This window comes from Mugil cephalus, chromosome 21 (assembly GCF_022458985.1).
Source record: "Mugil cephalus isolate CIBA_MC_2020 chromosome 21, CIBA_Mcephalus_1.1, whole genome shotgun sequence".
Lineage (NCBI taxonomy): Eukaryota > Metazoa > Chordata > Actinopteri > Mugiliformes > Mugilidae > Mugil > Mugil cephalus.
In genome coordinates, this window is record NC_061790.1 from 6,510,718 (window position 1) to 6,535,998 (window position 25,281).

Here is a 25,281-nt window from a genome sequence, read left to right on the forward strand (position 1 = left end):
ATTGTCCATCCAGCTTATGTGCAATAAGCCGGCATGAGGGCAAAAAAGCGGGATACAAATTTAAACAAAGTGTTCCATCTAACCTGAGCAGAAACCACACAGCTGCTGGTAATAGCTGAGTGAAAGTGATCTGGCTCCACTCTGCAGTGAGCAGCACCGAGTAATGACCAAAACACTACGTATGAGTTTGAGTACAGACGCAAATTGAAAAAGCAAAATTGTTTCTCCCAGCTTGGGTCTGTACAGTCACTGATTCACTTCAGTAAAAACAAGGACACTTCTGCTTTTCTTTTTTCAGGAAAATTACGTTACGCCCCATTAACATTTCTAACATTTGACAAATGAGGGGACATTTAAGCGTTTTCTTTTTTAGGCTTGGATCATTATCTGCCAAATGTTGACACACTTCTCTCAGATAATATACTTTTAGAATTAGTCATCGGCGTGCAGACGAAGCTAAAGTTAAAGCTGGTTGTTAATAAAGGTTGTTGTTCCAACTCATTGATTTAATAAAACAGATTGAACAATTTAAATATGAGTCTTATCTGCTTCCAAGAAAACAACAGAATTAAAATCCCAATTAGCAAACTCTTTCTGTTATGTTGTGTAGCCACAAAAGAGATTAAGAGATTTTTTTAAACTCTGCAAATACTACTGACACATTGAGCTATAAATCTACCAAGAGAAAACAGTGATGTAATATTGCAAGAGTTAGAGCTACGTACATAAAGGCCCTTTCTGCCTTAACCTTGGGTACGGTTAATAATACGTAGTCCTTTTACGTTTATGTCTTGAAAAAGAGGTGACACAAAGAACACCATTCAACTTGAGTGTACATAAATCGATGCTTAAAAAAGCTCAAATCTCGATTATTGAGTCTTTTTAGCCGAGAAGTCACAACTATCTCCATTTTGATCAATATTTTGATCAAGTTAGGTCAGGTCTGTCTACCATTTTCCATTGAAGCTCTCTTAGCCATTAGCTATACAGCCGTTAACACAACCATACGGCAAAAAAAAAAAAAAAAAAATAGCTTCTACTGCTTCTACTACCAGTAACACTAGTATTTAACAGGTAACCTTCGAAAGACTAGTTTGCACATTGCAAAGTGTATTTTTCATGCAGTATTATACTGAGAAACATCAACATGCTAATGTAATCCAGGCTAATTTGCTGCTCCTCCTCCACACCTGCAAGTATTATTGTGTGGAGTTCCTCAGGGCTCAGCTTTAGCTCCTCTTCTCTTCAGTCTGTACTTGCTCCTGCTAGTAAAAATTATCCAAAGACGAAACATCTCCTTCTATTGCTACACCAATGACACACAGATCTACCTCCCCCTCAGTTCTCAAAGTTAACTGTTTTGAAGACATCGGAGACAGGTTGGCTCAGTACTTCCTTCAGCTAAATGAGGACAAGACAGACGTCTTACTCTTTGCTGACGCCCAGAATCTCGACAACCTCTCCTCTTATATCACACCATATGCAAAGGACTTGGGTGTCTTATATGACAATAATTTAAGTTTCTACAGGCATGTAAATTCTGTTGTCACGTCCAGTTTCCTCCAGTTCAGAACCATTTCACTTGCTATCACCCTCTGACCTAGAAAGAGTTTTTCACGCAGTCATAACCTCCAGGCTGGACTACCGCAACTCCCTCTACTCAGGTAATAACAAGGTCAAAGAAGCGAGACCTCATCACTCCCATTCTTGCATCATTACACCGGCTCCACGCTGATTTTAGGATAGACTTTCTGATTGTTTATACTGTAAATCACCCCTTGCGCCACCACCAGAACGCTCAGATACTCAGACCGTGGTATGTTGGCCGTGCTACGTTCGGGTATTAAAAAAAAAAAAAAAGGCCCCTCAACTCTGGAAAAGTCTGCCAGGAGCTATTAGGAGCTCTGACTCTGTTGAGGCTTTTAAGAAGCATCTTAAGACCCATCTTTAATCTCACTATATTTAGTATTTTAAGTGCCAGATGTGTTTGCAAAGTTCCATTAAACCTTTTACTTAACAGGCTGTATGTTAGCGCTTGTTAACTGTAAGCAAGCAACACTCAGAAAATGTAAATATCATTATGTAAGAATTACTCTACGTGATAATAACTTTAAACTTAAAATATCCACTTATTTATAACTTCATAACTGAGCTATATTTAAGTATATGAAGCTTGTAACTACCTTAGAACTAGCGTATGAAGGACTACTACAGCTAGCATCAGCAGAATTTCACACAACATAAAGCTCCCCTTTGCACATTCATCATTGTATGCAGTGACCTTTTCTATTTGTGTGAGGTTCAGGGACAAATGTCACTATAGGCCCTGAGGCGTAATGTAATATAAAACTCCACGCGGTCACCTGACAACAAATGTCAGCCGTCTCAAGTAAAGATTTATTTTTCCCCATCAATATCTTGACACGCGCTGGAGCCGCACGCGGGTATAAGCGTGGAGACCTGCGACGCTTCTGCTCTTTCCATCATTCTCTGCTGTTGACTTTTGTTTAACATTAATGTCCACCCGACTCTGCAGAAGTATCCCCTCCTGACAGCACTGCAAGCTGAGAAACATCACTGTCTCCGGTCTGCGCGCAAACAACTCACTTCAAATTAACATCAAAGTGCAGTCTGGTGATCGCAAGTATAAATCTAAAAGACTAAAAAAAAAAAAGAAAAAAAATCTTAAATACATTTATTGATCTGTTTTTTTTTTCTCTTCCTTCTTCCCACTCACACAAAGAGTGCAGTGCTTCTGACAGGAATCCAATCATTCAGTGACACCTTTTATCCTAGTAGCTAATGCTCCACCACGTTCGATCAGCTTGGATTAACTTTTCATTTGACCTGGCAGGAGTGTCGTTGTACGCAGCTTCACCTCAGCCTTAATATAATGGAGGTTGTTTCAGTTAAATAGGAAAAGAAAAAGAAAAAACATCTAAAGGGTTTGAAAGTAACATTTGTGCTGACAAACTCAAAGTGACCTTTCCAGGTAATTTGCTTTTTTCTTTTATTTACATTGTCATCCAGTTCAGTCATTGTATTAGTTTTGCTATATAACTCACTCTAGTATTTCCTAGAATATGTGGGCGGAGGGATATAACTCAAACTTCACAGAGCGCACCTTTATGGAAGCAGGATTAACCTGCTGTAGGACTCACTGGGTGGATACGCCACATGTTAAAGTCACAGTTAAATCGTATTCAAGTATTGTTCTTGTTAAATGTAAGTCTCCTACATGTCCATGGCCCAAAAAGCAATGGTCCATAAAGCAATTTTTCTGGTAAACAAAATGTTGATGTGTCATCCTGCACTAGGGGGCGTGGCTAAAATGCTTTTCATGCCGCTCTCAAACCATGCGCCTTTCACCAGAAGCACATTCAAATTCGTCTTTTAGCGTGAATGTAATGTAATGGGTGTCTAATGCATTTCTGTGATACATTTAACCCACATATCATGTGTATTATGTGCGTTTGATCAATAACAATTTGTCTTGACAGCGCTAAGGAATCCAAAATGGAGAGATTATTTATTGTTTTAGCTTGTTAGCTGTGTGTCACGACCACTTTTACAAAACCACCTCTGTCAGGAGAACAAGCTTAGGAATAGATTGCAAACTGTTTTGAGGCAGAAGCTGAACATATAGTTGACTTCCTTTTTACGTCCCTACGCCTTTACTCTGAAATACTAGTGTTTGGTGTAATTAATAATGCTGTTAATACTTGCATACAGTATGCAGGAACACGTGTTATGTCAGTGCGATTTTTTGCCTTGAGTGTAATTATTGTCATTTGTTCTGCTGTGGGGAACTTGTGGGACATGTGATACACCACGGTGACTTCACACTGTAAGTGAAGCCTTACACATTGAGAGAATATTGAAATCCACTCCACATGTCAGAATCAATGCCCAGAGAGTTTGTGAGCAATAGGGAGGAACACACAATGATCTTTTGCTAGACTGTCATCTGCAACGTCTGCAGGCAATTCCTCAACGCAAAGGCCGATCACCGTGCACACGATCACTGAATAAAGATTCTTTTCATATCCTATATCCTTTAGCCACACACTTTTCTCAATGCATATTAACACTTTTCATTTTTATTCTAATAAAGGTGCTGAGGGATATTCATTAAAACAGCATCAGACAGTGTCAGTATAGTAATATACAGTAGTAATGATCATCATATTCATTCATTATCATTTCATTGCAGTCAGTCATCTACTGTAGTAATGCCTCAATTAAATATGCCTCAATATATATATAAAATACATTATTTATTTTTATGTAGTTATTACAGTGGTTTGTGTTGTGAGGTTTTAAAGTGCCTGATCATTTGTGAAGACATGAGTTATGAGCAGCGAAGATTTAGAGTAAGAAAAATAATAATAATAATAATAATAATAATAATAATAATAATAATAATAATACGATTTCTTAGCCCTCAGAATTGATCTGGATTCGCAAATTTTTAAAAAATATATCCAAGATGAGTCATGCAAACACTGTCATTAAAACTCATAATGCTCTTTATGCCTGTATGTACATTTACTGAGCACCAGCAAGAAATACATTTTACCATAAAACCAGAAGACAAATATAATTTTCATGAGAGAAAATACAGTTTCTTTTCCTTTCAATCATCTGGTGACCCCTCAAATATATAAAAATCTTGCATATACTACACATACATGCACAGCCACCAGCGCTGAATAAACTTTACACCTGTTTGTGGATTCATTGATAATCAGAGGTTACCCAAAACGATTTTCTCTGACATTAAAATGAGCCTGAAAGCGTGGATTAAGCAATATGCTAATCTGCTAAGTGATGCACGCCTGATACAGGAAGCCAAGTGATCGAAACTCGTTTAGTGTACTGTTACTGAATAATCAGGGAGTAATTGGGTTTATCTGTCCAGGTTAGGCTGCATTTAGTCTGGGGCACAGCCTGCCGTGAAGCAAGATCGGTGTGCTGTTGCTTGCAGTCATTTGTGATCGTTTAACAGGTTTCATTTCCTGACCTGACATCGAATTCGGCCACAAGATAAGAATCCAGCGGAACTTTATCTGCAATGAGAAAATAGGCGGTTCAGGTAACATTCTACTGAGGGGAAAATGCTTGTGGCCGGCTGCATGAGCACTCCTGCAGAGACAAGATTTTTGTACATCTCTTGTTTCGGTAGGAGAGCGGCTCATCCAAGTGGACGTTATGATGGGGAACAGGAGATCAATGCTCTCAGGAAGAGAAAAGCGTGAATAGGTAAAGAACATTTCCTTTGTAGTGTCAGCGCATTTACCACTTGAATGACTTACTTTTGGTTTAGAGAGTCATTTCTGCAAATGAAATTCTGCACAGCGCTGGCTTATGAAGATGGATGCAACAAACTTTACTGTGGTGTAAAGGTTCCACTTATTAGAATCGTCTTTCTTCTGGGTTTTATTTCCACATGAGCTACCCCCCGACATGCCCCGCGACAGATCTCCAAAACAAAAGTTTAATAACTACTCTGAGCTTCATCTGCATCAATACCCCTGAATGATTCTACGTGACTATTTTTATTACTCTCTTTCAAGATGCATTTATTTTTGGTCACGCAGAACTGAGTAACATCAGTCAGCTTGGAGATCTGTAACGCCGTTTTTAAACACCAAACAGCGCCGCCGTTGTCGTTCTAGACTTTTTAATATCTGAACTTTCAGCGAGCAGACAAATCAATAGAGGACATTACTTTGAAAAACATTAACATTATGGCCTCCTACATGCATCATTGCTGTTTTCTCAAGCGGAAAATGGGCTTTCAAACCTCTGAGCAAGGTTCAGATAATTCCCTTTAGGTTATCTTGGTTTTAGCAATGCTACGTTTCACAGGCTTTTCCCCTTCAAAACCTTCATGGACACAATATTTCTCTGTCAAATTGCAGGAGGAAGGGCAGCGTCAGTGATGAAGCGCTCTGCCCCGAGAGGCTCAGAGTAACTAGTGGTCGTAAAAGGGAGTGGTACTCTGTGAACCTCATTTTGTGGCTCCATTTTCACAAGTGTCACTATCGTACTCTTCAATGTCCTGGAGGCTGGAGGCATCTGTTTCGTCCCCTTTGCTGCTCACACTGTTCCTGAAGGTGATGCCCCCTATAAAGGGAATCACACTCTCTGTGAACAAGTCTCGGATGTTATAGTTGGGAAGCTCCGGGTCTTGTCTCTCTGGCTTAGTGATACCCTGCCCCTCCATGGCTTTGTTTCTTTGATAGTACTTTGAAAACTTATTAAAGATGATGGTGATGGGCAGAGCCACCACCAACAGTCCGCAGATAATACACAAGGTGGCCACGAGCTTCCCCGGCAGCGTCACCGGGCACGTGTCGCCGTAGCCGACTGTGGTCATCGTGATCGTGGCCCACCACCAACCTGAAGGGATGGTGCCCAGATCCGCATTCTCCTCCTCCTTCTCTGCAAAGTAGATGAGGGCGGAAAAGATGGAGATTCCCACCGAGAGGAAGAGGAGAAGCAGACCCACCTCGTGGTAGCTGTGGCGGACGGTGGCGCCCAGCGCCCGCAGCCCGACGGAGTGGCGGGCCAGTTTGAGGATTCTCAGAACCCTCATGAGGCGCAGAACCTGCACCACTTTCCCAACGTTTTCTAGGTCCTCGTTCTCCTCTGCAGCCTCCTCGTCGGCCGTCTCCAGAGCTAATGTGGCATAAAATGGCAAAATGGAAGCAACGTCGATGATGTTTAATGGGTTCCCCAAGAACTTCCTCCGCGAGGGCGCGACGATCAGCCTGATGATGAACTCTGCTGAGAAGCAGGCGATGCATATCTCCTCCAGGACTGCAAGGACAGGATCCTCAATGGGCCGATCGTTGTCATCCAAACGCTGAAAATCAGGCATGCTGTGGACACACATCGCAACGATGGAGGTCAGCACCACGCTGAGGGAAGCCACCGCGATGATCTTTGAGGCTCTGGAGTGACCTGGATCCTCCAGTCGGAGCCAAATGTAGCTCCTCAGTTCTGCACACCAGGCACCTTTAAACTTAGCCAAGTCTTTGTCAAGAGCGGAGAGCTCCTCGAAAGAGGAATCGAAAGCTCGGCTGGTCATCGCTCCTCACGTCCCAGTCCCTGTCCTCGATGTACTCCTTCCTCTCGTGATACCAGTTGTTGCAGCAAGGGCTGAGGTAGAGCTCCTGGATGCCCCAGTATTCGATCTCCTGGCTGAAGGAGAACACGCACAGCTCCTCCATCATGTGGATACGTCCCGTTTGGTAAAAGTTGAGCACGCAGAGGAAGACCCGGGGATTTCGGTCGAAGTAGTACTCCTTCTCTGCCGGGCTGTAGTCGTCACACAGCTCCAGGATCGACGCCTCGCTCTGGCAGCGCAGCAGACGAGCCAGGCGAGTGTGAGGGAAGCGGAGCAGCATGTGCGGGTCCACTTCATGTCGCACCCCTCCCACGTTGAGGTGGACCTGGTCCTCCTCATTCCCACGCCGGTGGAGGATTTGCCCATACCCCATGGTCCTGATGGAACAGCGGAACAGACACATCGTGACGAGAAATGAAGCCACCAAATCCTCATCCCTAAACATCGGCTCCAGTCAAGACTGTAAGCGCTACGTATATACACACACACATGTTTGACTGCACTGTTTGTATAACAAATTAGTTGTCTGAAGAAAAAAAATCAATAGAGCGCACACAGGAAATGGCTTCTTCTGGAGTGAGTGAAAAGGCGTGAGGTATAGTCACTTCTTGTGAGTCCAGAAGAACAGAATTATAAAGGAATCAAATTACAAAATGGACCAGACTAACTCGGAGGAAATGAGGGGCAACAAGTTGAAACTGAAACCAGGCAACATTTCAAGCTATAATATTGTCTATGGTGAGCTCTTCTGCTAGACATTCATATCATGCACTCTGCTGAGCTTTACATGTAAGCTTTACATTTTTACCCCGAAAGGCCTTATTTAAGTGTGTTATATTCTACTAAAACGTAAAGCTTAAACGCACCTGTACTTGGAGCCTTTCTTTCCATGAAAATAACTTTTATCCTGTTGTTTTTTTCTTCTTCTTTTTGTCTTTAGGTTCTTCTGAAATGCTGCAAAGGGCAGGTCGCCGGAGGGAGTGAGGTGCTGCAGCTCCGCGGACGGGACAAGAGGAGGTGGAGGCGGGACAGCGGCACCGCGGCAGTTTGTTCCCTTGAAAGGAAGAGGGAGGGGCCAGAGGAGGAGAGGATGGGAGGAGGAGGGGGAGGAGGAGGAGGAGGAGGACACATGGGAAGGAGAAAGGCTGCACAGATGTAAAAACATCCAGAGAGAGGTCACTGTAACTGCTGGTGGATTTATTTATCATTTTTAAATATAGGTTAGTCCTGCTGTGATACGTAACCTCTGCTTTTTACTGCAAAATGTAAAAGTCTGAATCCACAATAACTTTAATTATATGTTTAATGATTAATCTATGTAAAATTTAACCTGACTTTTATTTGAGTGGGTTGTAAAACTAAACAAAACAACAACAACAGCAAAAAAAAAAAAAAAAACTGCTGCTAAATGCAACTGTTCTTAGCTTGTCTGCAGGCTGGAGGCAGTGAAGTAGACTGACAATTCAATCCTCTGTGAGGAAGCATTGCTGCCAGGCTGACTGCCAAAGCAGGCACTAACACCGGAGCTGGCAGCAAAATGGATATACAGCGTAGCTTTAAAAAAAAAGAAAAGGTAAAACTACTGCAACTACAAACAATATTTTTAATGGCAAACTGTTTCCTAAGCTGCATTTTTTTTTTTATCACCTCAATGAATAAGCGTAACCTCCCTAGAATAAATTTGCTGCCTAGAGCATAAAGCTACTACTGACACCTCCCTAAAGTTCCGCTGCGGCCCAAGCTCCAACATGTACTTGCCAATCGTTCTTGCTACTTAGCTTAATTGCAAATTAGTGTGAATATTTGATTTTTGATGGGGCTCACAGCATCTTTGCTATGTGCTTTAGTAAAGTTGCATTGGATTCTTTATTTATTTTCTTTGTATTGTGTGATATCAAATGGAATAAACTAAGTTACCGAACCATTTGTAGATGGTGCTCCATGGACATTGTTATTACCTTTCCAGTGTTTTAAATGATTGTGATACAAAAAGAAAAAAAAAAAAAATGAATATCTGGTCCAAGTTTTGTTTCTAAATAACATGCTCAAAGGCAGTTTATCTTCATGAGGAGTTGCAGCCTGCAGGTTCATCTTGCCGGTGGCTATCCACACAATTATCTCCATCAGGCTCTGATAGGATCCACCTGCGCATGGTTTATTTGTTGAGCAGGAACCTCCCTAAATCTACGCAGTAGGCCGCTCCGTGGGGCCAGTTCCTGCAACGAAGTTTGTTTAAAATTGCAGAAACAAGAGCTCTACGGTGAACGGTTTCCCACCTCTTGTGCCATGAGTCAAATGTTTTGTTGGGGGTATGTAGTTTTTTTTTTTTTTTTAATTTTTTTAATGAATTCTTGTTCATGGTTCATGGTTTTTCCCATTATTTGTTTTTAATTTGTTTTCCAGGTGGTTCATTGTCTTGATAGTGGTCATACACATAGAAGCTCAGAGGAAGTCTTCTTTAAGTGAGTTTTTGACTGTTATTTGGTTAATTTTCCTGTAAGTGGTCACTTGATTTACTCAAACGAATGTTTATCACACAGATATCAACTCAAGATGTCTTGGGAATATCATGCGTGTGGATGTCAGTCACCTTGGAGGAAAAGTTCTGGAAGTTGCTGCTGTCACAAGTATGCAAAGTGAAAATTCTGCTTTTTTTTTTTTATTTATTATTTTTAACTGTCCTTGTTTCTCCTTCCTCAGATAATTCTTCCTTTCCTCTTACACCAACTTTGGCGTCTCAGTGTGGCTTCAGCTTCAAGAGGAACCCGCTGGGGAACACCTTTATCTACGCCTCCCTTCAAAACTGTTTTGCACAGAATGTGGTAACTAGGCTGAAGGTGCCATTTAGTAAAGCGCTGTCAAACACGCGTGTCTGTCGTAATCTCGTCTACCTGTCACTAGGCAGATGAAACGTTCACAACGGTGCTGCATATTCGAGTAAGTTGGAACAGAAACGCAGCGGATGAGCTGTACCAGGTGACTGAAACCTGCCACTACTCTGCTTGGGCCTCCAGGGAAATTCTCTGTGACGGCAACTACGTGGAGGCAAGTGAATGCAGCACGTCTCTCATTGGGGGGGGCGGGGGGGTCATGTTCCGGTCTAAATGATAAGTGGCCCCTATGAGCGTCAAGGCTGGCACACGATGTCCCTGCAGAGGGGGAAGAGATGGATTATCAGTCACGGAGTGGCCTCTTTTCTAGGTGTCCGTGAAAAGGGCAGCTCCAGATGACTACACCCTGCCTGGACACTCCATCCCCGAGACTAACCCGAAGCTTAGCGATCACAGAAGAGCTGCAGGGGTTAGAATTTCATTAAATATTCTGCATGTCACCTCCTTCGGTGCGTAAAGCTAAGTTTCAATATTCGTCTTGCAGAATCCACCTTTAGATGCGGCATTCAGAATCACAACAGTCGTGTTCTTCACACCCGAGGAGTGGGTGATGAAAGCGGAAGATGCCCGGAGAAGTGGATATTGGATAGCGAGCACTCCTACCAGGCTGGTTCTGAGGACTCCAAAGAATTACCCGGCAACATACGCCCAGAACGTGAGTCTGCTGAAGTTCACCGGCCCCAGAACATTTCTAGTTAAACTACTACTTGGAGTCCAATAGATGACTCACAGGCTGCTTACACTTGCAGCCAGGAACCAATTACATTTAGATCAAATAACATGATCGGTCAGTCCTTTTTTTTCTTTTTCTCTTTCTTTAAATTGAGTAGACCGTCTCAAATCCTGTTGACGCAGTAAAATACATCAGACTAATTTTATGTACAACCATTCACTATATTGAATCACCCCCTCCACCACCTAAGGATTTGTCTTTTTGTTCCATCAGTGCACTGTTCATGGACTAAGGGCACTGATTCATGATGTGTAATCTTGCAGGTAGCAGGGGTTCCCTTGAAGGTGTTCAGAACCTCGACGATCTTTGAACAGAAGTGGCTGGCAACTCAAATTGACGCAACGGCTGCTTGTCCGATGCTGGAGGGTAACAAATCATGTTTAGAGCGCTGTGGAGTTTACCAAGTTTAACAAAGTGTTTTTCTTGTTCCTTTTTTGTTTTTTTTTTTGTTTTTTTAAGGCCAGCAGATTTAGAGTGAATCCTTGCAAGGCCGTGAAGCATTTGGTGGAATAAAATTTAGCGATCGGATGTTGACGGGAGGGAATTGTGCCGTTTGGCTTTCTTTGCCCATAGTTTAGATGTGAAAATGGAGAAGGAAATAAGATTGCTCCCACCAGCTGCTTGGCATAAATATCGATTATTGGCCTTCAGCTCACAGATCTGAAACTAGATATAGTCAGGCCCATAACTTGACATGACTTAAACAATTTGCACAAAGATTATGGAGCTGCAGATGCAATAGCATGCATATTAGGGACAACTTGGCTGCTAAGCTAATACATGCAAGGCTCAGGACTCTAAGGAAATGTTATCTCTCAAAACTGCTATGGGGAAAAACAATGCAACAAATTCAAATGACAAGCGTGTTGCACCATCTGAAACATGTCTCAAAGCTGAAGCAAGCAAGACTGTTCCTTTTCCTCTCCTTGTGCACAGGCAGCGTATCCATTGGTCCTGAGACGATCACCTGGTTCCTGCCTCAACACATCGACCCGCTGGTTTCCTCCCAACAGTTCACACTGTTGGAGGTGCACATGGGAATCGACGGCGAGAGGCTCGACCCCACCGAGATGCAGGCCAGAGGGTACTCGATGTCCGTCAACGACAAACACGTTGTCGTTGTAATCCCTGTCGGGGCGGTCGGTGGACACTATAAGGTCGGTTCTACAGGGATTTTTAAAAGTAGTAAACTCAAAATCTGAGTAAATTACTCAAACATGTTTCCAACTTAAAGTAGCTTGAATGTACCCCATTTGGAATACCATTGAGAGTAGCTTAAATTTAGCTCAAAGTGCACACTCGAGTACTTGATTTTGCCCAGGATTAAATATAAGCCAGGGAAAATCTCACTGAGGACGTTTGATGTATGTAATTTATTTATTTTTTTTGGACCAGAGTCACGCTCAGGACAATCAATACCTCATCTCTTACACAATTGAACCAATGCTCGAGCTGCTCTGGGCCGAAGATGCCGCTCACGAGGACACGAGATACAAAGTCCTCCTTCCCATCTCAATGACTTTTCAGCCACAGCAACTTCAAGTTACAGACAGTGAGTCCCCCTCACCTCCAATATTTATTTATTTATTTTTTAAAATTAATTTCAAGTCGACGACTTCTTCGTTCTCCCTCCACAGGCACTGTTCCAGAGGAGGGGATGTTTAGGGTGGTGCTTGGGCAGTTTGCCCTCGATGTGGCGCTACTGAACGTTACCTTCCCATATGGGGCTTTGTCCGTGAGAGACGCCAATGCCAGAGGCTTTAACATCCAGGAGCACCTCACCCCTGATGGCAACATGAAGGTCTACACACTTGAAGTGCCCTTCACAGACCCCCTCGTTCTACAGAGGGTAAGATTTAATTTCAGCTTGGTGTAAATCTTTAATGGTTTCTTAACTCTTTGACTCATAATCTGTTTGTTCCCAACAGAAGGCACAGGGGAGCATGGTCTACGCTCTTCACATAACCTTTGATTTGCTGGTGTTGGAGGAGTTTGTTCCGTTTTCTCACACTGCTTATCTGGAAGCTATTGTAGTAGACATAGGTCTGGATTTTTCTTTTTTCCCCTTTTTTTTTTTTTTTTTTTTTTTTTTTTTTTTTTTGATGAATTTGATTCATCTGTTAACATTATTTCTTGCTTAAATCCATTTTCCTGTCTTCAGTTGCCCCCTCCATCTCCGGTGGCTGTAATTATCAGACCTTCTATGTCTTTGTGACGCATGGGTCTCAGGGCTACAACTTTGAGACCGTAGTGGGAAAACGAATCCTTAGTCCGGATTTGGCTCAGCAGTACAGCTTAACGGACAACGGGACACACTTCCGTTTTGAGGTGCCCTTTTCGTCCCCTGATGTTGCATATGAGGTATTTATATTTTGTTTTTGTCAAGTTTGCTGCAGAAATCTTCCACGTGTATTACCCCCCCCCCATCCTTCCCCATAATTCTCCTGTTTTATTCACTTCTTCTCAGGCTGTCGAGTCATCCTCCATTAGGGGCAGGCTGGATGTGCATTTGAGAATTCCGGAAACAAACGCGAATATTCAAGAGTTCTCTGTGGGCTGCAGTTTCCTCTCCACACTCACTGGTTTGTTTTTGCCCTCCCCAAAAAATTCATGTACCTGTCAAGTCCTGACCCAAACTGAACTCCCGCAACTCCTACTCCTCCTCAGAGTGCTTCCCAAACGGGACGATGACCGCTCTGGCTGTGAAGCTGGAGTCTGTCCCCAGCCTGAACCCCAGTCAGCTGACGCTCAGCGACCCCAGTTGTGGTCCCACCTACAGCGATGACCGCTACGCCTACTTTGTCTTCACTGGGAACACCTGCGGGACCACCAGAAGGGTAGGGTGCGGATGCATGTCTCCCCAATGCAGACTGTCAACACTGAGACTGATTTGTTTTACGTTGTTCCTTTAGTTCTTGCCCAACGCGATGGTGTATGAAAATGAAATCTCTCTGCCGGACGACCTCGAAAAGAGGCAGCAGTCAGACTCGGAGGAAGCAGAGTTTGAGTATGTGTCGCCTAAATCTAAATAAATGATCAGCGTTATGAGATGTAATTTTATGTGGCAGTAAATTGAACACGACTTTAAAAAGCATTGGCATGTGAACAGATGAGTTTAAAATGCTATTGCTGCTAAATTTGCATTTTAAGTTTAGTTGACTGAATCTTTTTTTTTCATAGGTTAAAAGTTGTGTGTTACTACAACATCAACACAACCCATGCTGTGGCCTTCCACTCCAGACCACGCAGGAGTGAACCGTATGCTGAAAATGCAAAAGGAGAGCTGCAAGTAGAGATGAGACTTTCCTTGGGTAAAAAAAAAAAACAGACAAAATATTAAACTTGATCCCCCCTCTGTTAATCTGAAGAGACTTGGTAAAGCCACAAACGCAGAACGAACTCAAAATTATGCATTTGATTCACTCTAACCTTCACAATAAAAGCTTTTTTTTTTATGTTGGTCTTTAGGAAAATTGCACAAGCTTTATAGTGGCATGGTAGGAGTTAATGTCAGACCCTCATGACATTAAGTTCACTGAAGCATCTTTAACCTAATCATCTTCATCTCAAATTGGCTTTACTATTACTACTACATAATTTAGATCAATATGTGCCGGCTCTCTCCACTCAGATGAATCCTTCATCGAGTTTTACATGCTCGAGGACTTTCCCATAACCAAGTATCTGCAACAGCCGCTGTATTTTGAGGTGGAGCTGATAAGCGCCGCAGAACCCACCGTGTCACTGGAGCTGGAGAACTGCTGGGCGACGCTGAACGAAGACTGGATGTCCCAGCCGAGATGGAACCTCATCATCAATGGGTAACTTTGCGTTTTGTGTATCAAGCCAGTTCCTTATCTGTACTTTGGGCCCATTCTCCCAATAACGCTCATTACATATAAATGCTACTGTTCAAGCTCGTTGTATATATCTGCTTCTATTTTATTCTGAAAGTCTAATTTATGTTGTACAGTTCTTTTATTTTTATGCACTTCAGTGCCTTTTCTTGCACCACTGAGCCAAGTGACTGGAGTCAAATTCCTTATATGTGCACGCAACAAAGCTGATTCTGATTACCCAGCTAACTCTCTTTAAACTGTTCAGCTGTCCGAACCCGATCGATCCGAACCAGGTGGTGTTCCATCCAGTCCAGACTGACGACAGAGTTCAGCATCCCTCTCACTACAAGCGCTTTGAGGTCCAGATGTTTGCCTTTTCTGAAAACCAGGAAGACTTGAGTGATAAGGCAAGTTTTAAAACTACAAGAATAAATGCTCTTTTTGCTAGCGCCAATCACAGTGGTCATAAATCTGTTCTCTTGCAGCTCTACGTCCACTGCGATGTTTTCCTCTGTGATGCCAGAAATCCCATGGGTGGAGTTTGTACCGGGCCGTGTTCAAACCAAGAAAATAAGATGAGAGGTATGCTTGCATGTCGTTTTATGTTGTGAGGTTTTCACTCGTTTACCCAGACAAAAGGAGCTGGGTGTGGCACAGCTCCACCTCGATGCCTCTGTCGGACTGCGGTTTTTATTTGATGCTTTAAAGCTTGTGAGCGTTGGACTTCATTTTCGTTCTGTTTCCACAGGTCAAAGACGTGCCAACTTGGATGAACAAAGTTTCAACTATACATCACTGGGACCAATAATTTTGGGTTGATACGAATAAAAGATTTTAAGAACTGGTGTGTGTGTGTGTAATGAGTTTATTTTTGGAAAAGTTTATGCCTCTTGAAGATGACTGCCAACTTTTAGACTCTGCCTTGAAAGGAAATCGTGGTCTGAATTGTCACGATGGTGCATGAGACTGAGCAGGTAGATTGTCCTGCGGTGGTCTTTGCCATGCGCAAAGGATATCATTTGAAGTCGCATCTTTTTCATTGAAGTTGAATATGTTGGCTGTGCCTGAGCCACTCCCCTTAAATGCCTTTAAAACATATCTACAGACCCCTTCACGGTTAGTAAACAATGATGTTTAGGGGCGTGGCTTAACTGGATGCCAAACATCTCAAACTCTATAGCTTGTATATGGCAGTTATATTTAAATGGACTGTTTTGGCTGGAATGGATGAGGAAAATGTATATTTTACAGAATATAGTACTACACCCACTCTCTGAGACGGCGTCTTATTTTATAAGGTTGACTCTAACTGATGGGACTATATTAACCCTACACTCTGACTCACTGGATGGAGGATTTGACCAAAGGAGGACACAGAGAATGACGTCTGGTCTGTCTTTATCAAGTGAAGACTCTCCAAAGATTACAAGAAGTGGAACCACTGTGGAGGGTAACGTAGTAAATGCAACTAATGCTTGGACACCACTAAAACACGCAAGTAACGTTGCGTTAGCTAGCATTTAGCATTAGCGCATTGCCCATTGTTGTCTGTCTTACTCCAGTCCTTTCTTTTAATCGCCAAACCAAAGTTGTCTATGACTGTCAGTGGCTGATATCTGATAAAACTGTAAGTTACTGCTTTTGATTTTTCGGGTTTGGCACAAAAAAAAAAATACAGCAAGACGACATTTTCATGGTTAACAGTGACAGTGTTAGCCCAAAGCTTCCCTCTGTTTTGGCTCCAGCTAACCTAAGGTCCTAGTCTGCTTGGCCGACCTTTACCCATGATGTGAACCCATTTTCTCAGGTCACCAACACCAAAGAGCTGAGACTAACCTGATTAGATGACCTTCCACATCTGTCTGCTTCTTCACTCCCTTTGTTCAAACCACAGTCGCTTCCTTTAAACCTGTGCACGGTCATTGGTGGGGCTGTCCTTGAACCAGCAGAAAATAAACTTTGGAATATCTAGTATTAATTTTGAGTTATGCCAATATCAGAGCAATTTAAAAATTGTGACAGAAGTAGAACAGTACATAGAACCCTCAAAGTAATATACTTAAAAATGAGTTATGTTGGGCTTGGAGCTTCCACATACAGCTACGACATTAAGTGGCTTTTTGTATAACAGTTTTTACTGCACAATATCAGTTAGTCTCTACACAAACTGAATTTTCTAGATGGATGAGCAGAGACAGAAACTAACCCAGAGTTAGAACTGGGCAGAACTGCCAGACAATCCTAGATTTAAGATGTCTTCAGTATCAAAGTAATTCACTGATTGTTGCCGGTGCAGCCAATGGTCCATAGCAGCGGGAACTGTTAATTCAATATCCCAAACATGACTCTTGTTACAACCCACTTTATGGCCCCATGGCTCCCCCTTGTAATCACACACAAGTTTAATCATTACATTCAGTGGTAGAGCTCTGACTGTCCTCTCCTGTATAGTGACAATCTGCGATATTAATGAGTCTAAAGGGATCTTAGTCATCCAGGTAATGGTGTAACCAAGAGCAAATCCAATTAAAGGAGAGCGACAGCTTGTTTACTGATCGGTCATGCAAATATCAAGTTATGAAGAACTGAATCCCTCAGCTGGTGAAGATTTAGTTTGAGTGGTGAAATATAATCTGAAAAATAAATAAAATTAACCTATTACAAGACCTGATCACCAAATTAAGTGACCACAGAGGGCCACTACTCTGGCAACACATGAATCCATGTAATGGCAACATTTGGTTATGTATATAGGCCATTTACAAGACATCTAGTATTCCCAATCAGACCTTTAGCACAAGTAGATGTGCCAGACACAAAGGCAGAAATTGTAAGCTTAAGCTTTAAACTTGTTAGGCGTTGGCTTGTCGCTTAATTTTCCTACTCATTCTTTTCCTTATTTCCACATGTACAAGATTAGTCAATGGATTACTGACAATTGAGTGTTAGAGTTGGACTGTTTTGTGCTGGGAGCTGCAAATTGAATTTGGAATAATGTTTTCTAAACTGAACTGATTAACATGCAATAGCCTGATGTGATCAGTTCTTTCTGGAATTAATGTCCTGCACATTAGCCAGTATATCCATTTCCCCCCCACTGTCAAATTTACATAAGTTACTGTTAATCTAAAATGAGATCTTAATACAAATAGCCCAGAGTAAAATAGATTTAAAAACAAAGGAATCAGAACAGGGCACTCTTATGATCTGTTTTTATTGACTTAGAAGAATGGGTCCAGAGGAGAGCCGTTTTTGTTGCATCAGGTCTGTACTTCTTTGCTCTAGAAAACAAAACAATGTCAACCACCAACTGCACATGTAGATTTAATTTGAGATAGATACACACACACACACACGTCACTTACTCCTCACTCCCTTTATTCCCTGATGTGCCGAGCTCCTCGTGCCTGTGGGGTGCACACACTGACCTCTGCAGGAACCATCTGCCTGGCTGTTTTTGTCACAAATCACTGCATCACAGTGGACATAAATCTGTGGACAGACAGGTTTTAGTGACCAGAGCCATGTGTAAAGCACATCCAGTTTAAGAGGCCTCAAGTGTTTTTTCACCTCATCTTTTAGAACCTCGTCGTCTTTAGTGAAGGTGAACATCTTCATAGAAAAGCGTTTGACATGGGATGGGACTGGAACTCTGGCATCGCTTGTAACGGGATGGAAGACGGTCTCATAGCGGTCGTCTGGGTTCTCACAACTTGAAGGGATAGAAGATTCAAATGTTTTAGCCACACACTCTGAGAAACTCAGATACTTGAGCTTTCTCCAGACTACTGCGTTACCCATCCACAATGATGTCCCAGCTGGGCAAAGATGTCCTGTCTTCATTGAGAGTGGCCCAGCAGTCCTCCAAGATGAGCTCCAAATTACGGTCTGTGGACTGCATCAACTCCACCTCAAAGTACAGGGGCTGCCTCAGATGTTTCGCCACTGGGTAATCTTCCGCTTGGTAGAAATATCCGTATGAATCGTCTGAAAGATCAGAGTCACATTTAAGATCCTGCCTTCTTAAACGCCACAGGATTTCATCGAGGAAGAATTTACCCTTACCCCAGGCTAGCTTCATTTGCACCATTAACTGCCCCCTTCCAATCTCTGCACTGGGCTCAACGCTTCTTGGTTTATAACTGAATCCAACCATCTCCGTCTTGTTGATCATGTAGTAACAGGAAATCTTTTGCCTACAGAACGAGACACTTTGATTACATCTGGAAAAATCTCAGCTTGTTCAGGTTTGATAATCTTCCTACCTGTACTCTGGATCAACTGGCGACGCGTAGCTTGCTCCTTTAATGTCGTTATAGTCAAGTCCAATCTCATTTTCATACAGCATCCAATTGCCAAAGAACTTGGAAAGAAAGGGTGTATTGAAGTATTTTTAAACAAACCACTTTACATGATTCAACTAAACTTACTGTTCTAGTTGTACCACAAGAATCAGCACTGAAGGAAAATTCAGCAAAGCGGTCATCGCTGAAAACCGGTTTGCAGGATCGGTCCTTTAACGTCAGCCGACTCGGGATAAGGTTCGGCACCGATTCCACCTTCACAGCCAAGGCTGTGATCGTTCCATTGGGGTGGCACTCTAAAAATGGAGACAGATTAAGAACGTGTCCTTACTCAAGCAGCAGAAACCATTTACGTCATACTTGTCGTTGTCAGGGGGAAGTTGCAGGCCAGGTAGAGGTCACCAAGAACCCACTGGTTATTGGGGTCCCACAACATCAGGTCAAATCTGGCTCTGACAGAATGTGAGGTGATGCGCTGTAATACAGAAAATGAAGTTATCCAGTGCAGCTTTATTTATAGTGAGACATTAATATAGTTCAACCTACCTCGAATACCACGTCCTCAGCAGTGTATGGGACTTCGAGTCTGAAGTGCGTGCCGTTTTCTTGGTAGTTGTAGTTGTTAGCCAGCACAGGTGTTAGCTCTCTAATCCCAACCAGGGTCTGAAAGTTGCGGCCTTGAGTGCCATATTTGACACTGAGATAAAAACCATTCTGGTCGCAAGAACCGGTGAGCGTAGGCAGCACTTGAAAGACAAGGAGTGAAGCATTAGACAAGTTGCCCTGTAGGACTCGTGGCTCAGATGTGGTTGGTTCTGATTCAGTTTAGGCCATCTATAAGCATAATGTCAAATCCAAAGACTGGGATCAAGATGGTCTCACCAGCATCCTGTAAAGATGCCTGCAAATCCACAGGGTGGGCAAAGGGATTCTCCTCAGGCAGGATGACAAACCCAAAGATCAGCGGTAGGGAGTAGACTGTGACCAAAGGTTCAGGATTCTTTAAACATAAAGAGTAAGCTCATTTAAGTGTGTGGTGTTGGAATAGAAAGAACCGTGTCATTTTTGTATCGACCGTCACGTACATGCTTCAGGACGACATCGGAGTCATAGTCAACTTGTAAGGAGAAGGACTTCTTTCCGTCAGGCAAAATGTGCTCCAGGATAGAGATGCCTCTAGCGGCGCTCTCCTCAACAGTGAGCACACCAGTAGAGAAGGTAACGTTCCTCAGCTGCACATCGTGAAGGAAGGATCCCACCTGAACACTGAACAGTCGGCTCTCTGGAACTGTAACTGAAGAACACAAAGTGTTAGATTCATGGCTTCTCCCACCCAGAGGAAGTCGAGTCACAAACCGAGACTTACGATCTTCGGCGTGGGGAGGTCGAGGCATCAAGGGGGTTGTAATGGGGAACAAGACCTTGTATCTGGTATCATCTTGGGCATTTTCTCCCTTCCACACTACCACAAGCATGGGCTCCACAGTGTAGGTGATATGGTACTGGTAATCTGGGGCATGGCTCTGCAATTATTCATGGCATTTTAATAAAACATACAAATGCACCCAAGATTGTGTGCAATCTAGAGGCTTCCCGACCTTGTAGTAACCATCGGGTGAGCCCACTGGGATCTCAGCGACAATGTGAAACTCCGTGGTGGACAGCGTGTACCCCTTCGCAGCCATCTGAGTCTTATCCAGCCTCTGCCCGTTGATGCCCATGTACATTTCTGCAACTTTAAATCTGGCATCCATCAAAGGGGTCAGACGACGTGGCACATGCCAAGAGATTATGTCCTCGGTAAAGAGGACGCCACCTGTTAATCATAAAGAAACCGTTAGAGTTCCAACTGCTAAATGTTTTATTTCAAAGACACCAGTTGGAGACTCACCCGAGGGACAAGCAGCTGCCAAGTTCACAACACTCAAACCTTGCTGGGTCTTGTAGTAAACGCTCGCCCTGAAAACTTCCATGGGGATTCCAGCCACCTAAACATGAGGTTTAAAGTCACTTATGATCAGAATGGAAATAAATGCTTGACAGCAGAACTGCTACCTACATCCTCTGAATACGTCTCGGCTGTATTGTAAGGGCTTCGCATAACCAGACGGGTTGAGGTGGTCTTGGCACTGTAGCCAGCTTGTTCAGCCTCCTTCAGCACCATTGGCACTGGCTCAGGAGTGAAAAACGTCATCTTCCAGATACCATGCTCTGCACCAGAGGCCTGCAGTAAAGAAGAATTCACTTTCAGTCACCAATGAAAATAAGGTGAGAGAAGAAATGTCCCTGAGCATTTTAGAACATACACCAGAAATGTCGCCGCCTTTGGGATCCTCCTCTTTAACATTCTGAGTTTCAACTTGTGAACCGGCAGTAGCCAAGTAGGTCGACACCTTAAAGAATGAGACAGGAAATGCTGGAGCTGGTCTGTAATGTCACACATAATCAATGTAAAGTGGGATCCACCAGCGTAAAGGGACTTACTTCCATGTAGTTCCTGTCACAGAGAATCTCTTTGGGGGCCCACCGAGAGTAGCTACATGTCTCGCTCACGTCGTAACTGAGCACGTCCGACCGACCCTGGCTGTACATGCGGAGCTTCAAGCCAATGTTGAACGTTATATCGTCCTGGAAATTTATGCAGAGAATGTTTTACATACCCAAGACATTGTTTTCCTAGTCATGTTGGCAAGGATGGAACCATTTTAATCATTCATGTTTGTGAATATAGCTCACAAAACCAAGAAAACAGTCGCAGAACTTCATTGATTTTCTTTGTGAAGAGAAACATAGAAAATGCCTTTACTCGCCAAGATATGAGGAATATGTGCACCCTATCAGGTGTTTTGTTAAATACTTTCAGCTGAACATACTTTGTTATCCACATAGCAGCCCATTAGAGACGTGTAGATCCTGGTGTTACCCCACGGGTCAGACTCCATGCTGTAGCCACACTGAGCAGCCAGGCTGGGTGACAAAGCAAAGCTCTGCGTGCCATCTGGAGAAGAGACGCAAACATGACAGGGGATCGCTTCTCTCGACATCGAGCCGACGCACTCGCAGTTAGCAGATCTTACTTACTGATGGCTTCCACCTCAAGCTGGTTCCCCACAGCGAGAGCCTTGTCCAGCGATAGCCTCATTAGATTACCTATACAGGTCGACTTTAAACCAGTGCCTGTTTTAAGAAAACGTCAGTCAGATCCCACGTTAACTGACTTAACAGGTCATAAAGTGGTTTAATGTGGGTTAGTCTTACTTGACTGTGAACCGGACTTCGCATTTGGCCTTGCTTGACCCAAGACATGTACTGCAGCCACCAAGCTCCATAACAAACTTGAAGGAAATTAACACTTAAGTTAGAAACCACTAACTCCGAGCTGACATTAAAATATGAACAAGAAATTTAACTTACATGTTTTCAAGCCTCCACATGTTGGAATGTATCCAAGCAAAATAATATAACCGGGAACCCAACCACTACCAGAGCTTGGCACTAAAACCCCAGCAAGCCCCAACCAAAGCTCTGAAGTGTAGGCGCTGACTGCTTCACTTAAGTCATCAGCAGCTGTTTTATCTGCCACCTAATCACACCTGCACAGGTGAAGTGCATCAGTGAGGCCTCCTGCCCCAGTCACTGACGGTGAGTGTGACGTCTGTGGTAAAAAAACAAAAACAAAGTGGAAATTAATTTTGCAAAAATCAACACATATGAACCTGTGGTGTTAGATCATTTATTCTTCACATATTTCAAACAGACAGACATTTATGTTTGAACCAACAAATTTATATTAATATTTTATATTTATATACAAATCAGTGTTAAGATTTCATACTGGTTGAGCTTTCCTGAAAACTACATTATCCCCCATGTTGAAACACTTTTAAGAAATTCCTTATTATTCCTCTAAGTCCCTTGCTGATTATGATTTGTTTCTAGTAACAAACCTCCTCCCAAACTTTTCAATGTGGGGCACTCACATTTATCAGTTTCGCCAGCTGCTCGTGGGTCGATTAGTCTCACCGTGCACACACAGAATCATGTGACGGTGCACTTTCATTTACGAGGCCATTGCCTTTTTCTTTCCGGCTGAAAGGATTTCGAGTCAGTGCAGAAAAGGAACACCGGTGCTCTGTTTCATAAAAATCCATCAAGTGTCAGGCCTGCTCTTGTGGGATACATTTTGAAGCCATCGTTTGATTTTCAGATTTGACAACGTTTTGCTTTGTGAATTAACAAATAAATAAAGTAGCAATGATTAACGTGGTGCAACTTGGTAGATCAGAGATCCCAGAGTATATATGAGATGTTATCTGTAGACTATGAGGTCGTCAGTATCCCCTGTTTCTTTTCTCCTGCTGGTCCAGAAGTGTCTGCTGCAGGCTCACTTTGGCATCTTCAAAATTGGGATTGAGCTTTAATGCTTGCTGGAAGTCACTCTTGGCGTCGTCAAAAAAGCCTGCAAGATGAGTAAAATAAAGAGTCAGCGTTTCCTTTTTCTGAGCATCACGGGCGTCAAGATCTGGACTGCAACTACACAGCTCCATCTAGTGTCTGACAAAAGAACACAGCAAAGAGACTAAACTACAAAAAAAAACTGTTACAGAACATTTTTACTTAAATGCCGATACTCTCTTTTACTGTCTTTACAAGTTACACAGTTTTTGTCAGATGAGGGAGGTTTTTTCTGCCCACTATGGAGAATTGAATCTGATGGAAAGGTAACAGAAGATGTTTTTTCCTCAGCTTTTTTGTCAACAGTGACACACTTATTTATTTTACTTATTTTAACTCCTTTTGCTACCTACATGCTTCTGTCTCTGCATGAAATTCGCCATCTCAGTTGATATTTATCACTGAGACAAACATGTACAAAAATAATGTATTCATTCCAACTGAGAGAGACAATCAGATCATGCATTATATTATCAGTCATTATGTGTTAATATTTTCTCGTTAAAGAGATTACCAACCACCCTCAACAATAGCTCCATTGAAAACTGGGCTATTATTTGGGTTAGTGATTAACTAAAATCAAGAAAAGCTAGTCTCTTGCCCTAAGAAATGTTTGTTGTCAGAAGACCAATGCAATATTTTTCTGCATGAGAAGTAAATAGGACAATTTATTGATACTGACAGAACAATATAACATGACTTAATCTTGTTTTTAGCTTTAAATTGGACTTGGAGTGAAAAGAAAAACACAAAGTTGAGAAGTCGTCATAAACTGAACGTTTATTTTGAAGGTCCGAAGCGGGAGTCGTTTGGTTTGTTATGACTGGGTTGCAGACGACAGATAAAAATGTGTCTGTTCTTACCTAATCTATAGTGAATGAGTCCCCTGTTGTAGAAAGGTATGTCAAACTGGCTGTTAGTCTGTATTGCGGATGTGTAGTCCTCTATTGCTTCATGAAAATCCACCCGGAGGTACTTTATCTGACCGCGGTTGTTGTAAGCAGTTGCCAAATCACCAGCTTCACAACCCCTGTACAAATATGACACAATTACAGCTATTTTTTTATGAAGATGGATATAGTTAAATGGCATCGAAGGACATTGAACTGACGTTAGTTAACGATTAGCAAAGTCCGAGTAACAACAACACTAACTTAGCTCACAGGGGCTAACGCTTAGCTCGTTTAACATCTCCAAAAAGAGAAACAGTACCTGGACTGCACACAGGAAGTGATAAACTTTGTGTACAACTCCTCTGCGTGTTTAAAATTCTTATTTTTAAACTCGTAGTTTGCATCTTCAAGTAGTTCGGAGTAGTTGCTTTTCTCCATCGGTGCCTGTTGTGTTTTTCTTCTGCGGATGTGACGTATAACAAGACAACGTCCAATCACATTTTACTACACACGATGTGGGCGTGGTTTAGTAACTGTTCATTTCCGGGTTTTTGACCTTTAACATTCCAGTTATGTATTATCGTTCTGTCACATTCAATTCATAATTAAAATTAGTTGTTTTTATTATATGTTTTTTTTTTTCGCAGCAACATACAATTGAGTTTTTCTATTCATAGTTTCTAGACTTTGTAACATTTGTGAAATAGCGAGAAATCTTTCATAATTACACAGCCATACTGCAATGTTTAATATAATTACTATCACGCCAAACCTTCCTATGTGGTACGTCTTATATTTGTCTGTCTATATTTTTATATATTCTAACGTGTGTGTGTAAATCCTCGATCATTTGTGTCATGTTGCTATGTTTTTCTTACTTTATACGTATGAACGGGAGTTTCTTTGTGATAAAAAAAAATGTTTCTGAGGGATTTATTTTTATCTTACTTTTATTTTCACTACATTTTTAGATAATATCTTTCCAAATCAGATTTTTAAAAAAAAATTCATAACTGTGCCAGCAAAAAAGT

General features: G+C 42.4%; 4 protein-coding genes across 4 annotated transcripts; 1 reads left to right on the forward strand and 3 right to left on the reverse strand.

The window, feature by feature from the left end:
- Nucleotides 1-4,527: 4,527 nt before the first annotated feature.
- Nucleotides 4,528-8,179, reverse strand: LOC124998681 (potassium voltage-gated channel subfamily S member 3-like). Its single transcript, XM_047573141.1, is given in 3 exon segments — nucleotides 4,528-7,081; nucleotides 7,083-7,512; nucleotides 8,002-8,179. Coding segments are annotated over 2 exon segments (1,494 nt in total). The 5' UTR covers nucleotides 7,509-7,512; nucleotides 8,002-8,179; the 3' UTR covers nucleotides 4,528-6,013.
- Nucleotides 8,180-9,287: 1,108 nt separating this feature from the next.
- LOC124999149 lies at nucleotides 9,288-15,442 on the forward strand. Its single transcript, XM_047573933.1, has 21 exons — nucleotides 9,288-9,444; nucleotides 9,539-9,597; nucleotides 9,676-9,762; nucleotides 9,836-9,957; nucleotides 10,037-10,180; nucleotides 10,337-10,435; nucleotides 10,511-10,681; nucleotides 11,023-11,125; nucleotides 11,696-11,916; nucleotides 12,155-12,311; nucleotides 12,397-12,608; nucleotides 12,688-12,802; nucleotides 12,921-13,120; nucleotides 13,227-13,341; nucleotides 13,427-13,596; nucleotides 13,672-13,766; nucleotides 13,940-14,070; nucleotides 14,391-14,580; nucleotides 14,864-15,005; nucleotides 15,084-15,180; nucleotides 15,347-15,442. Exons 1-21 carry the CDS (start codon nucleotides 9,422-9,424, stop codon nucleotides 15,415-15,417), a joined length of 2,724 nt encoding a protein of 907 aa, XP_047429889.1. The 5' UTR covers nucleotides 9,288-9,421; the 3' UTR covers nucleotides 15,418-15,442.
- A 2,353-nt stretch (nucleotides 15,443-17,795) lies between these two features.
- Nucleotides 17,796-23,030, reverse strand: LOC124999364. The gene is made up of 22 exons (XM_047574247.1): nucleotides 22,883-23,030; nucleotides 22,317-22,557; nucleotides 22,161-22,237; nucleotides 21,984-22,079; nucleotides 21,776-21,900; nucleotides 21,387-21,530; nucleotides 21,209-21,295; nucleotides 20,962-21,126; nucleotides 20,794-20,890; nucleotides 20,501-20,718; nucleotides 20,269-20,425; nucleotides 19,988-20,196; nucleotides 19,785-19,902; nucleotides 19,449-19,648; nucleotides 19,263-19,377; nucleotides 19,029-19,198; nucleotides 18,864-18,961; nucleotides 18,664-18,794; nucleotides 18,396-18,585; nucleotides 18,169-18,310; nucleotides 17,964-18,090; nucleotides 17,796-17,879 (listed from the first exon to the last, which is right to left on the reverse strand). Exons 2-22 carry the CDS (start codon nucleotides 22,334-22,336, stop codon nucleotides 17,812-17,814), a joined length of 2,754 nt encoding a protein of 917 aa, XP_047430203.1. The 5' UTR covers nucleotides 22,337-22,557; nucleotides 22,883-23,030; the 3' UTR covers nucleotides 17,796-17,811.
- ttc32 (tetratricopeptide repeat domain 32) lies at nucleotides 22,614-24,710 on the reverse strand. The gene is made up of 3 exons (XM_047574251.1): nucleotides 24,570-24,710; nucleotides 24,221-24,387; nucleotides 22,614-23,361 (listed from the first exon to the last, which is right to left on the reverse strand). Exons 1-3 carry the CDS (start codon nucleotides 24,686-24,688, stop codon nucleotides 23,234-23,236), a joined length of 414 nt encoding a protein of 137 aa, XP_047430207.1. The 5' UTR covers nucleotides 24,689-24,710; the 3' UTR covers nucleotides 22,614-23,233.
- Between the last annotated feature and the right edge of the window lie 571 nt (nucleotides 24,711-25,281).